We start from the raw sequence: 12,802 nt of genomic DNA on the forward strand, positions 1-12,802 counted from the left end.
CTCCTGCTTGTTTTCTTTTCTTTTCTGTAGGAGGCCAAGCTAACAGACCAGCTTCCTCTCATCATCGTGTGTGATCGCTTCGACTTCGTCCATGACCTGGTGCTCTACCTGTACCGCAACAGTCTGCAGAAATACATTGAGATCTATGTTCAGAAGGTAAGATCAAGACAACTGCTGACCCTTCATACAGTGGCTTGCAAAAGTATTCATACCCCTTGAACTTTTCCACATTTTGTCACGTAACAACCACATACGTACATTTATTTTTTGAGATTTTATGTGATAGACCAACACAAAGAGGAGCATAATTGTGAAGTGGAAGGAAAATGAAACATGGTTTTAATATTTTTTTTACAAATACAAAACTGAAAAGTGTGGTGTGCAAAAGTATTCAGCCCCCTGATTCAGTGCTTTGTAGATCCACCTATCGCTGCAATTACAGCTGCAAGTCTATTGGGTTATGTCTTTACCACCTTTGTAAATCTACAGACTGACATTTTTGCCCACCTTTGTAAAGCTACAGACTGACATTTTTGCCCATTCTTCTTTGAAAAATAGCTCAACAAGATTCGGCATCAGATTGGATGGAGAGTGTCTGTGAACAGCAATATTCAAGTCTTTCTTCTTCTTTCAAGCCATTTGGAATTGTATTTAGGTCTGGACTTTGCTGCCTATGCTTTGATCTAAACCATTCCATTGTAGATCTGGCTATAAGTTTAGGGTAGTTGTCCTGCTGGAAGGTGAACCTCTGCCCCAGGCTCAAGTCTTTTGCAGACTCTAACAGGTTTTCTGCCCTGTATTTGGCTCCATCCATCTTCCAATCAACTGACCAGCTTCCTTGTCCCTACTGAAGAAAATCACCCCCACAGCATGATGCTGCCACCACCATGTTTCAAGTAGGGTATGGTGTGTGCAGTGTTAGTTTCGGGCCATTTGCAATCAGACCAAAAACGTCAAGTTTGGTCTCGTATGACTATGCTGTGTCCCCTGCATGGCTTATGGCAAGGGTTGGAAGAAGGTGCTCTGTTCAGATGAGACCAAACTTTAAGTTTTTGGCCTGAATGCAAATCGCTATCTGTGTTGGAAAATCATTGCACATCACCTTGAACACACCATCCCCAATGTGAAACATGGTGGTGGCAGCATCATGCTGTGGGGGTCCTGTTCTTCAGCAGGGACAGGGAAGCAGAGTTGATGGGAAGATGGATGGAGCCAAATACAGGGCAGAACACCTGTTAGAGTCTGCAACAGACTTGAAACAGGGGCGGCGGTTCACCTTCCAGCAGGACAACTACCCTAAACATTAAACATACAGCCATATCTACAATGGAATGGTTTAGATCAAAGCATAGTCATGTGTTAGAATGGCCCATTCAAAGTCCTGACCTAAACCTAATTCAGAATATGTGAAAATACACCAATCTGACGCTGAATCTGACGTTGAGCTATTTTTCAAAGATGAATGGGCAACAATGTCAGTCTGTAGATTTGCAAAGGTGTTAAAGACATAACCCAATAGACTTGGAGCTGTAATTGCAGCGATAGTTGGTTCTACAAAGCATTGACTCAGGGGGCTGAATACTTATGCACGCCACATTTTCATTCCACTTCACAATGATGCACCATGTTGTGTTGGTCCATCACATGCAATTCCAATAAAATAAATGTACGTGTCGTGACAAAATGTGGAAAATCTCAAGGGGTATGAATACTTTCGCAAGCCACTGTACATGTCCCCTTACTAACTATTACAAGACATTTATTCTTTATCAGAGCACCATGTTGCCATCCTTATATAGTGTTTGCTGCGCTTGTTTTTCAGGTGAACCCCAGTCGTTTACCGGTGGTGATAGGCGGTCTGTTGGATGTGGACTGTGCTGAGGATGTCATTAAGAACCTCATCATGGTGGTCAAAGGGCAGTTTTCCACTGACGAGCTGGTGGAGGAGGTAGAGAAGAGGAACAGGTAAGACTCAATGATAAATGGGTCCTCTACTTTTTGTCATCTTGCGTATTGCCTTTTTCTGTGTCTCATTTTTGCACTTATATGTCATATATATATATATATATATATATATATATATATATATATATATATATATATATATATATATATATAAGTTTATGCTTAGTGGTTTCCGCACTACAGAAGCTAAAAATAATATTTTCTAGCATGAAAAGAATCTCTCTGGGCTTTCTGGGAAAAACTCTTTTCCCCACTGCATGTATTTGTATTTGATACCTCAATACTGCTAGACAGATGAACAGTTCGTAGACTATTGAAGCTAAATCCAGTGCAAATCTGCTTCCCTTTCATTCTCTATCATAAATGATTGTGAGAAAGTGAACAGGAATACCCTTGAGCAATGCTGCCATCTAGTTTTATGTTTGTGCATTACACAGGAGTAAAACAAAGTCACGCATACAAGTAAAAAGCTTCTTCAAAATGTAATGCAATGGATGTGATGTTTCAAAACCTGTGTGTTTTTATCTCTCTATCTTCCCAGGTTAAAACTGCTATTGCCGTGGCTGGAGTCCCGTATCCACGAAGGATGCGAGGAGCCAGCTACCCACAATGCCCTGGCCAAGATCTACATAGACAGCAACAACACGCCCGAGCGCTTCCTGAAGGAGAACCCGTTCTATGACAGCGCTGTGGTGGGGAAATATTGCGAGAAGAGAGACCCCCACCTGGCCTGTGTGGCTTATGAGAGAGGACAGTGTGACTTGGAGCTCATCAAAGTGTGTAGATCACATAATATTGTCACACTGATTTTTACAAAGTTCTAATAAAGATACATATTTTTAATTACTATTTTATAAAAAAAATTCTCTCAGGTGTGCAATGAGAACTCGCTATTCAAGAGTCAGGCTCGATATCTGGTACGACGGAAAGATCCAGAGCTTTGGGCGAACGTGTTGGAAGAAAGCAACCCCTTCAAAAGACAACTCATCGACCAGGTGAGGTGTCCTCTGACTCTGCTACTGTAGTCAAGCAGATTGTGAATAAGTGGTGTGTGTTTATTTTGATTATACTGTATGAATGAATGAATGAATTTTTATTATTGTGTCATGTCCAAACAAGGACCCATCCCCTTCGGGATTATAAGACACCAACAACTGTATCAAATTCAAATATATAACATTCGCTTCCTGTATATGGTGATCACATTTCACAGTAGGACAACAAGGAAACGGACGCAAAGAAAAGAAAAGAAAAGAAAAGAAAAGCAAACATAAAGATCTCATTTATAAGTGTTTTTTGTTCTCTTGGCCCAGGCCTTCTCCAGATAGCCAGCAAGGGCAAATACCTTAAATTCAAAGAGCCACTTTAGCCTGTCTGCATCATTCCTCCACATGAAATCAACATCACCACACTGATCGAACAATCTCTGACGCAACCCTTGGTACAGAGGGCAAGAAAACAGAAAATGAAACTCGTTCTCCACATCAATGGTACAATAATCGCAGAGTCTTTCCTCCTCTGGGACCCCGCGTTAACGTCCTGTCTCCAGATGCAGGGGCAAGATTCCAGAGCGTAGCTGGGCGCACAGTGATCTTTGCTTTTTAGATAAAGGAGCACACACATATTTCTCCTTCCCGTAATAGTTCTTAATCGTAGCATAAGTCCTCAATTTTGGTTTAAATAAAATGTCCTGTGCCCATTTATCTTGATGCGTGTTGGAAAGAGTTTCCTTAGCGGACACTATATTCACTATATTTACACTTTGGAAAAGGTGAGTGGCTCCAATATCTGTGAATATTTCCTGCACCTCACTTGCCCATGCACCCTTCACAGTGTGTGTGTGTGTGTGTGTGTGTGTGTGTGTGTGTGTATATATATATATATATATATATATATATATATATATATATATATATATATATATATATATATATATATATATATATATATATAAATGTATACTTTTTTTTTTGAATGCATCTCCTTTTTTTCTCTTCTCAGGTGGTGCAGACTGCACTGTCGGAGACCCAAGACCCTGAGGAGGTGTCTGTCACAGTCAAGGCCTTCATGACAGCAGACCTGCCCAACGAGCTGATTGAGCTGCTGGAGAAGATTGTGCTTGATAACTCTGTCTTTAGCGAACACAGGTACAGCTTGTTGCGCTTTGTGCTCATTTAGCCGCATTGCTTTTTGTCATCTTTTTGATAATCCCTCTGTTCCGGTTACTTTTCCCAGAAACCTCCAAAACCTGCTGATTTTGACGGCCATCAAGGCAGACCGCACTCGTGTGATGGAGTACATCAACAGGCTAGACAACTACGATGCTCCAGACATTGCAAATATCGCCATCAGCAACGAGCTCTTTGAAGAAGCCTTTGCCATTTTCAAGAAGTTTGATGTCAACACTTCAGCAATACAGGTAAAATGGATTATATTGCTGCTTGAGTTCCAAGTATTTCAGTGAGTCCAAGCTGAATACTGATCAGAGTAAATATTCTATTGGACAAATAGGAAATACCATGCATGTAAAGTTACATCAATATGTGTATAAGGTTATATTTCAGTCAGGCACAAGGTGCATTTTGAATTTTTATTAACTTTTTGTAATTGTAAACAGCCTCCTTGCTACGGACATTTATTGTTTAAAAAAAAGTATTTAGAGGATTTTAGTAAAACCAAAGATCACGCACCACTGTTTAAAGTATAGATCTTGGTATGTAAAACATGCTGTTTCGTTTGCCAATTCTGAGTAATCTGTGTTTGCAACTGATGCTGCGGGTTGTATCCCTTAATGACTTTCTAGGTCATATCAAACAATGCCACTCTCCTTTCTCTCGTGTATCCAGGTATTGATAGAACACATAAGCAACTTGGACCGTGCCTATGAGTTTGCTGAGCGCTGTAACGAGCCGGCGGTGTGGAGCCAGTTAGCCCGAGCTCAGCTGCAGAGAGAGCTGGTGAAGGAGGCCATCGACTCCTACATCAAAGCCGTTGACCCGTCGGCGTATATGGAGGTGGTCAACGCAGCCAGCAAGAACAGTGAGCCTTTTGCACCTTGATTTTCTATTGTGGTGGGATAGAGCTGAGGTGGAGATGATCTTAAAGTGTTTTTTTTTGTATTGTACAGACAACTGGGAAGACTTGGTCAAATTTCTGCAGATGGCTCGGAAGAAAGCGAGAGAGTCGTACGTGGAGACAGAGCTGATCTTTGCTTTAGCTAAAACCAACCGTCTGGCCGAGCTGGAAGAGTTCGTCAGTGGGCCCAACAACGCACACATACAGCAGGTAAGAAAAAAGCTGTACTTGTAGTGGAGATAATGAAAATAAAAAAAAGTGCTTTATTTGACAGCGGTGGAAAGACAGAGATGAAATTGGACATTAATGGGAATGACATGCAGAGAATGACCACGCGCCTGATTCGAACCCTTGGTCTGCTGCTTCTGAGGACTGAGCCTCTATTGGGGGGGCGCTCTAACCACTACACCTTGAGCGCCCCTGTTGTGGAGATAATTTAGCAGTTTTTGCAGAATGTGCATGTTCTTCTTTGCTAAAATGTTGAACACACACAACTCACATCTATCAATAAATGTCTCTCTCCCTTCCTCCAGGTGGGCGATAGATGCTATGAGGAGGGAATGTATGAAGCAGCCAAGCTCTTGTACAACAACGTGTCCAACTTTGCTCGCCTGGCATCCACACTGGTCCACCTGGGAGAATACCAGGCAGCTGTGGACAGCGCCAGGAAAGCCAACAGCACACGGACGTGGAAGGAGGTAACAACAGGCACACACACCAGTCAAGCTTCTGTTCAACTAGCCTTTGCATGAGAAGGGACTATTGGGATACTTTCTGGAAGAAATTACCAGAATGTTTAAACTGCTAAAAGCATGATACATTTCTCGCATTTTCTAAGATAAACTAGTATCTGATACTGTATTTGCTGGCTTGTCAAATCTGAGCACTAGTGGGAACAAGGTCTTCTATCTTGAACTGGTATAGTAGTTTTAGATACTAATTTATTGGAATGTGGACAACATTTTTTTTGAATAGACCAGATAAAAACAAATTTATTCACCGATTTGACATGAGAGGAGTCCACTTCCCAAGGTAAAACGATCTGTATATTATTGTTCATGCATAAGAGATGATAATTGAATGATGAGCTTAAGAACTTTAACTCTCTCTCTCTTTCTCTCTCTCTCTCTCTCTCTCTCTCTCTCTCTCTCTCTCTCTCTCTCTCTCTCTCTCTGTATTAAACTTGTGCTGCTGCAACCTTTACTTTAATGTAATGACATTTACTTCAGGCTTGTTACAAATAAGATCTTTGTCCTGACCTTTAAAAAAAAAAGGACTTCAGCCATGCGACCAATATGTTAAATTGTAATCACATTTACTTCAAGCGATACTCATTCTCTTAATTGTTTAATCACTCTTTGCTTATGAGAACAGTACATTCTCATTAATGGACTCATTTTTTCCCTTTTATTGCCTTATGGTAACTCTCCCCTCTCCCCTCTCCCCTCCCCCCCCCCCCCTCCACCAGGTGTGTTTTGCATGTGTGGATGGCGAGGAGTTTCGGCTGGCCCAGATCTGCGGCCTTCACATAGTGATCCATGCTGACGAGCTTGAGGACCTGATCAGCTACTATCAGGACCGTGGCTACTATGAGGAGCTGATAGCGCTGCTAGAGGCCGCGCTGGGGCTGGAGCGAGCACACATGGGCATGTTCACCGAGCTCGCCATCCTCTACTCCAAGTTCAAACCTCAGAAGATGAGGGAGCACCTGGAGCTCTTCTGGTCCAGGGTCAACATCCCAAAGGTACAGCAGCATGTCTCCTTTTTTGTGCGTGTGTTTGTTTGCGTGATTCTTTTGTAATAATAAATCAAAAAATTCAACACACATACGTTATTTTTCCTTCTGGATCATGGAAGAAAAAATAATACTGTGCACTGAAGATTCCTTGAGCTTTCTTTGCTATCTGGCCCTGTATTGACATATGTTTGTTGTCTTGTGATGATTAGACATTCTTTTTCCAGTTTTAAAGTGGAACAATGTGTCATTGTGAATTGTGGGTGTTGTCTGTCTTTTCTTTCTTTGCTCTGAAAGTCTATGAAAGATTGCAGCCAAGTCACTTTGAAATAATTGTTTCCTTGAAATGATTAAGTTATTTAAAGAGAATGTTCTTTTATTTGTATATGTAATTCTGAATTGATCAGTATTTGTATTATTCGATCTAGTTAGGTGTTTTTTCATTGTGTGGAAAGATCCTGAAAAAAGGGGCTATGTGAATAGATGTTTCCCCCAAATAAACCAAAATGTTGTCCATGAATGTAGCCAAACAAAACGTATACTGTCATTAAAGAGTGCTTCCATTTTGAAACCTGCATGACTGCATGACTTTATAGACCATTCTGTGATTCCTGTGTTTTCCAGGTCCTCCGTGCAGCAGAGCAGTCTCATTTATGGGGAGAGCTGGTTTTCCTTTACGATAAATATGAAGAGTTTGACAACGCCGTCCTCACAATGATGTCTCATCCGACAGACGCGTGGAAAGAAGGGCTGTTCAAAGACATAATCGCTAAGGTGAACTGAAGTTTTTGAAATTTAAATGTTTATTTCCATTTTTCAACACAACTTTTTTCCTGATATTTTGTATGTATATTTTTTTCCTCCTCAGGTTGCCAATGTGGAATTATACTACAAATCTCTTTCCTTCTATCTGGACTACCAACCTCTCCTCATGAACGACCTGCTGAGCATCCTGTCTCCGCGGTTGGACCACAGCAGGGCCGTCACCTATTTTAGCAAGGTAACCAGCGGTGAAGTTAACCTCCACAAATCCAAACCCTCCATATATATATTTTTTTAACAATTAGAATGCAGTGCTGACCACGATTGATGTAACATGACTGTTGTTGCTTTTGCTCGACCAGGTGAACCAGCTGAAGTTGGTGAAGCCTTACCTGAGGTCTGTCCAGAGTCACAACAACAAGTCGGTCAACGAAGCCCTCAACAACCTGCTGACAGAGGAGGAAGACTATCAGGTCTGTCAGCACTTCTGCTACTGATATTAATCATAGAAGGAAGACAGACTAATGTTAGCACTTGATAAAAAGGGAATTATTGATACAGTTTATCGGTGTCCTGCATTAACCATGTAATAAGGGTTTTTGAGGCTATTCTCTTCACATATATGATCGTTCTTTAGACATTTGATGCATGCTTCTGCAGGTATAGGCATCACTTATTTGTCTACAGAGCGGTGTCACTGTAGTTTGTTTTGAAAACATTCATGACCTTCAGTCTACTGTGCGTGACCCACATTTTTATGTCACAGTGTTTGTGGTTGGAATTGGTTGAATTATTTTGTATCTTTCCCCTGCTTGTTGTATATGGCATTTAAGGGGCACATTTAAAAAAAGTAAATTCAAATAGTGGTCATTAAACCCAGCGTCTAGGTCACTAGGTGGCACTGCTGAGGTCCAGTTACAAGAAATTAACCAGTTCAGGTGTGACATTTTTTTTGGTGGGTAATGGAATATTTTTTCTTTCGTTCTATCTGTTATAAACAGGGTCTGAGAGCATCCATAGACGCCTACGACAGCTTCGACACGATTGGCCTGGCACAGAGGCTAGAGAAACACGAGCTGATCGAGTTCAGACGCATCGCTGCTTACCTCTACAAGGGCAACAACCGCTGGAGACAGAGTGTGGAGCTCTGCAAGAAGGACAAACTCTACAAGGTGAGGAAAAAAAAGCCAAAACCCTTTTAACAACTATATTTGAGAAAAGAAAGAAAAAAAAATCTCTTAAATGTACCTCCATGCTCCTATAGATGGTGTGTTTGTTTGCCTATTCTGTAGATAGACATACAGTATCTGGAGATTCATGGACCAACTAAGTCAAGTAAAGACAGGACAATCTAATCACGTCAGTGCTTATATCACCTGAAGCCAATCCGTACACGGGAAAGAAAAATTAATTTGACAGCCTCTCAAACTTACATCAAGGCGTTCATGTTTCTTATGATGAGTCGGTTAATTGCGCTGCATTTCCGTCTCTCCCAGGATGCCATGCTGTACGCTGCAGAGTCTAAGGATGCTGAGCTAGCGGAGACTCTGCTCCAGTGGTTCCTGGAAGAGGACAAGAAGGAATGCTTTGCCGCCTGCCTCTTCGCCTCCTATGACCTGCTGCACCCAGACGTGGTGATGGAGCTGGCCTGGAGGCACAACATCATGGACTTTGCCATGCCCTACTTCATCCAGGTCATGAGAGAGTACCTCACCAAGGTAAGCAACAGCTAAATAAAGGGGGAAATAAGAGTAATGCTTCTTTGTTGCTGATTTTTAGTTTCTTCTTTAACGTAAAAGTATTTTTTGTTGTTGTAGAAATGAAATATTCACTGATTTTGACAACAAGCGTACTCCAGAATCTCCGACTCCATCTTTAAGTTTGAAACTACCTTTTTACTGTGTACTAAAATAATTTCATTCTTCAGAGATTGTTTAGTTTCCTGTATAAACGTATCTTGACAGGTGAGAGGTGGACAATAGTCTGTAATATATCTGGAGGTTTTGAAAAACAGGTCTCTCTCATACTTTTAAATTGACGCGAGGATTAAGGAAGTATTAGTAGTTCAGTATATTTGCCAGAGAAACTCTGGTCAACATAATGTCCTGAAATGCCGACCTGCAGACATGTGAGGTCACTCGGGGTCATCTCTTTGGGTTCTTTTCCAGGTTGATGAGTGTGCAGCGAAGGTGATGGTCTCTGGCCCTCTTTTTTCATTTATTACGTGTTCTGTCTGTTTCTGTTGTAACTTATCTCTTAGGTTTCTGATGTAGGAACCTAGCATGGACTGTTAGTAGACTGAGTACGGCCCTAACTAGCTCTGGTCCTGGAGAGCTGGAGTGGTGTGTGTGTGTGTGTGTGTGTGTGTGTGTGTGTGTGTGTGTGTGTGTGTGTGTGTGTGTGTGTGTGTGCAGGCTTTTGTTTCCGCTTCAGCGCCGATTTGACATGTTTTTAATTGACTTACCTGAGTTAATTTAAAGGAGGCAGTTTGTAAATGATGCTCCTGGGGAACCTCATGTCTCTTTGGAATGGGGTAATTTATTCAAATGTTTTCGCATTAAGCAGTGAAGCAGAAACGGATTCAGGAAAATATGAAAAAGTGCACTATTCAGATATCTATTGAGTTTCTGTGCAAACATGAAAAGAAACCTTATGTTCTGATTAGAGATATGACATTTGTATCCGATACTTGATATCAATGAATATCATCATTCACTTTCAGCTTTAGTGCAGTTAAGGAGGATGCACTCGAGATTACAATCATTCAACACGTGCACTTGTTCTTTAGACCCCAGCATTTTATGAATGTTGGTTTAACCGTTGCCCTGCTGTATCCAGTATAATGTGGTCTAAAGAAGAAGTGAAAACGCCTAACTTAAAATACTGTGTTAATTTGCTGGAGCCAAAGCCTGTGCACCATCTAGTTCTTCAGGATCAGCCTGTGCTGGCCTAACCGATACCTCTCACCCTCTAACTCTAACTAAATCTTTACAACTTCATTATCATGAGACTGATTGTTATGGTTCCATATAGTATAAAATAAGAAACACGGTTATATTTCCACCTGTCTGTTGCTCTTCCACATAGACTGGCTAGATGTATTCCCATGTTTCTAACCCCAGGTTAACTAGTTTTCATTTTTAAATGTGTAACTGTCAGATCAGTGCCGGGGCAAAAAAACAAGCACTAGCTTCAAAGGTTATTGGGTCTCCTTCCCTCCGCCTCTTGAGAATATAGTTTTATTATTCACGTTTATTTCAGCTAACCAAGTTTATCTTCTGGAGATCGAACAGGTTGTTCCATAAATTACTGGTCGGGATGGAGTCTAGTCTTGGCCTTTCAGGAAGTGAAATAGGCTTCCATCCCGTTTATATGAACACATAGTTAAATTGTGGCTCCCATCTTAAAACTAAAATCGCATACGTTTCTTTAAGATACATACAATAGTTCAAATATTTCAGAAGCTGTTTTTCATCCACACATATGTAACATTTAGAAGTCATTAATGTAGAAAAAGTGTTTTTGAGGTGCCATCTAAACCTTCTCACTCTTGTTTTTCATAATCTTATGAAATTATGACTCAACAGAAATGTTTCTATTCCACATTCATTTGAAGAACCGTTTAAACATAACCTTGCTTACATCAGAAACCTTTCGTCAGCGCTTCCTCCCCCCACAGTTGAAGCACAATGCCTGAGTATTTTCCTGCACCTAATGACTAAGAAAAGTATCGGCACCACAACCAACTCACTGCGCACATACTGTACGTCTGGCAAGGATGAGCTTAACCAGTGAGCCTCTAATATGTAGCTTGGTTTTAAACCAGTATAAATAATATAAACTCAATGAAAGTCGGTCGGGATGCATGTGGAAGCTGTGATTGTCAGTTGTTGAAAATGAGACCGTTAACTGTGACTGGCTGGTAATGTAGCATCAGCATATAGGCATGTATAGTTTCTCCTTTACAATGTCATTTTTGTTTAACCTTGAATCCCCACTATAATTCTGCTTTAAAGGGTCCTTTCACACAAATCACAAGGGAAAAAAAACCATTCCCCCCCAGTGAAAAATAACCATTGTGTAGTTTCAATGTTGTTTTTTTGAGTTTTTGACGTATCTGCTTCTGCCCTGTCACATCGATGTGATGCTACTTTTATTAATGGTGCTCTAAACATTAAAAAATTACAGTTTAAAAACTCAAAAGCAGTGATTTTCACATTTTAATGCTACTTTGTTATCCCTGAAAATCCACAGACATGTCAACAGTTTCATTGAAACATATTTTCTGTTGAATGTCGACAACAACATCTGGGAATCTTTTAATTTATAGGAAAGGAAATTTCATCTGGAAAAACATTACTTTTTTAGTTTGCTATTTTTGTGAATGGGAGTTTTCAGTGCTTTGAGCAGCATTAATATTTCATCCTGCTCTATTGAACTGGGTAATATGAGTGATAAGAGTCTCAGCAGTCCCTATCTGCATGGTAAGATACCACGAGGGCTTTTGTGATTTGGGTGAATGGACCCTTTAATTGTTGACTTAACATTTGTACTGAAAGTTGTGTTAGAAATCCTCACCAAACCTGCATGGCATCTTCTCTTTGGTAACATTAGCTGCACTGTCAAGTACTGTGTGTATACGTAGTCTTGTCTTGCAGAAGTGGGTACGATAAATCTACTGTGATAACTAGACATATTTATCAATTCTTATTTGCTTGATATGAAATACAAACTTTTGTGTAGTATCACAATTGATGCATTAAGAGTTTATTGTCTATATGTAGCTGATCCAATTTAAAAAATATATATTTTATTTAAACTGTACCTATATCCCTGTGATCACTACATTGTAGGTGTCCATCGAAAGTCTTTAATTTTGGCTATTTTCTTTTCATTTGTGACAAGAAATTTCGAATAAAAATCTATGCTTGTATTTAAGTAAAAAATAATAATAACTTTGAGATAAAGGGTTTCCGTGGGATACCTGCAATGTATGAGATTAGACTTTAGTGTGAGTGATCTGTGTCTGATCTGTATTCTTTCATTTGTCGCCTTCAGGTGGACAATCTAGACGAGGCAGAAAGTCAAAGGAAAACTGAAGACGAGGTGACAGAGCCTCAACCCATAGTGTTTGGTAGGTTTACTGGACAATTGTGGTTTCTATAGGAAATAAATAAGGTGTCCCTGATGCTCTGTTAAACCTGGGTGAAAAATGATTGGATAAAAGCAATGCAATTTACTGAAACGTAAAGCATAAAAGAAAGT

The 12,802-nt window shown here is 40.4% G+C and overlaps 1 protein-coding gene across 1 annotated transcript in view; it reads left to right on the plus strand.

The window, feature by feature from the left end:
- cltcl1 (clathrin, heavy chain-like 1) overlaps positions 1 to 12,802 on the plus strand; it is a 30,446-nt gene that overhangs the window by 15,339 nt on the left and 2,305 nt on the right. The window contains exons 15-30 of the mRNA XM_080046690.1: positions 31 to 156; positions 1,823 to 1,965; positions 2,507 to 2,741; positions 2,838 to 2,960; positions 3,967 to 4,112; positions 4,201 to 4,384; positions 4,812 to 5,004; positions 5,093 to 5,250; positions 5,574 to 5,738; positions 6,509 to 6,784; positions 7,400 to 7,549; positions 7,644 to 7,775; positions 7,900 to 8,010; positions 8,539 to 8,709; positions 9,034 to 9,255; positions 12,596 to 12,671. Of these exons, the coding sequence (XP_079902816.1) occupies positions 31 to 156; positions 1,823 to 1,965; positions 2,507 to 2,741; positions 2,838 to 2,960; positions 3,967 to 4,112; positions 4,201 to 4,384; positions 4,812 to 5,004; positions 5,093 to 5,250; positions 5,574 to 5,738; positions 6,509 to 6,784; positions 7,400 to 7,549; positions 7,644 to 7,775; positions 7,900 to 8,010; positions 8,539 to 8,709; positions 9,034 to 9,255; positions 12,596 to 12,671 (2,611 nt within the window). The remainder of the gene's footprint in view (positions 1 to 30; positions 157 to 1,822; positions 1,966 to 2,506; positions 2,742 to 2,837; positions 2,961 to 3,966; positions 4,113 to 4,200; positions 4,385 to 4,811; positions 5,005 to 5,092; positions 5,251 to 5,573; positions 5,739 to 6,508; positions 6,785 to 7,399; positions 7,550 to 7,643; positions 7,776 to 7,899; positions 8,011 to 8,538; positions 8,710 to 9,033; positions 9,256 to 12,595; positions 12,672 to 12,802) is intronic.

The sequence above is a fragment of the Ammodytes marinus genome (assembly GCF_949987685.1).
Source record: "Ammodytes marinus genome assembly, chromosome: 2".
NCBI lineage: Eukaryota > Metazoa > Chordata > Actinopteri > Uranoscopiformes > Ammodytidae > Ammodytes > Ammodytes marinus.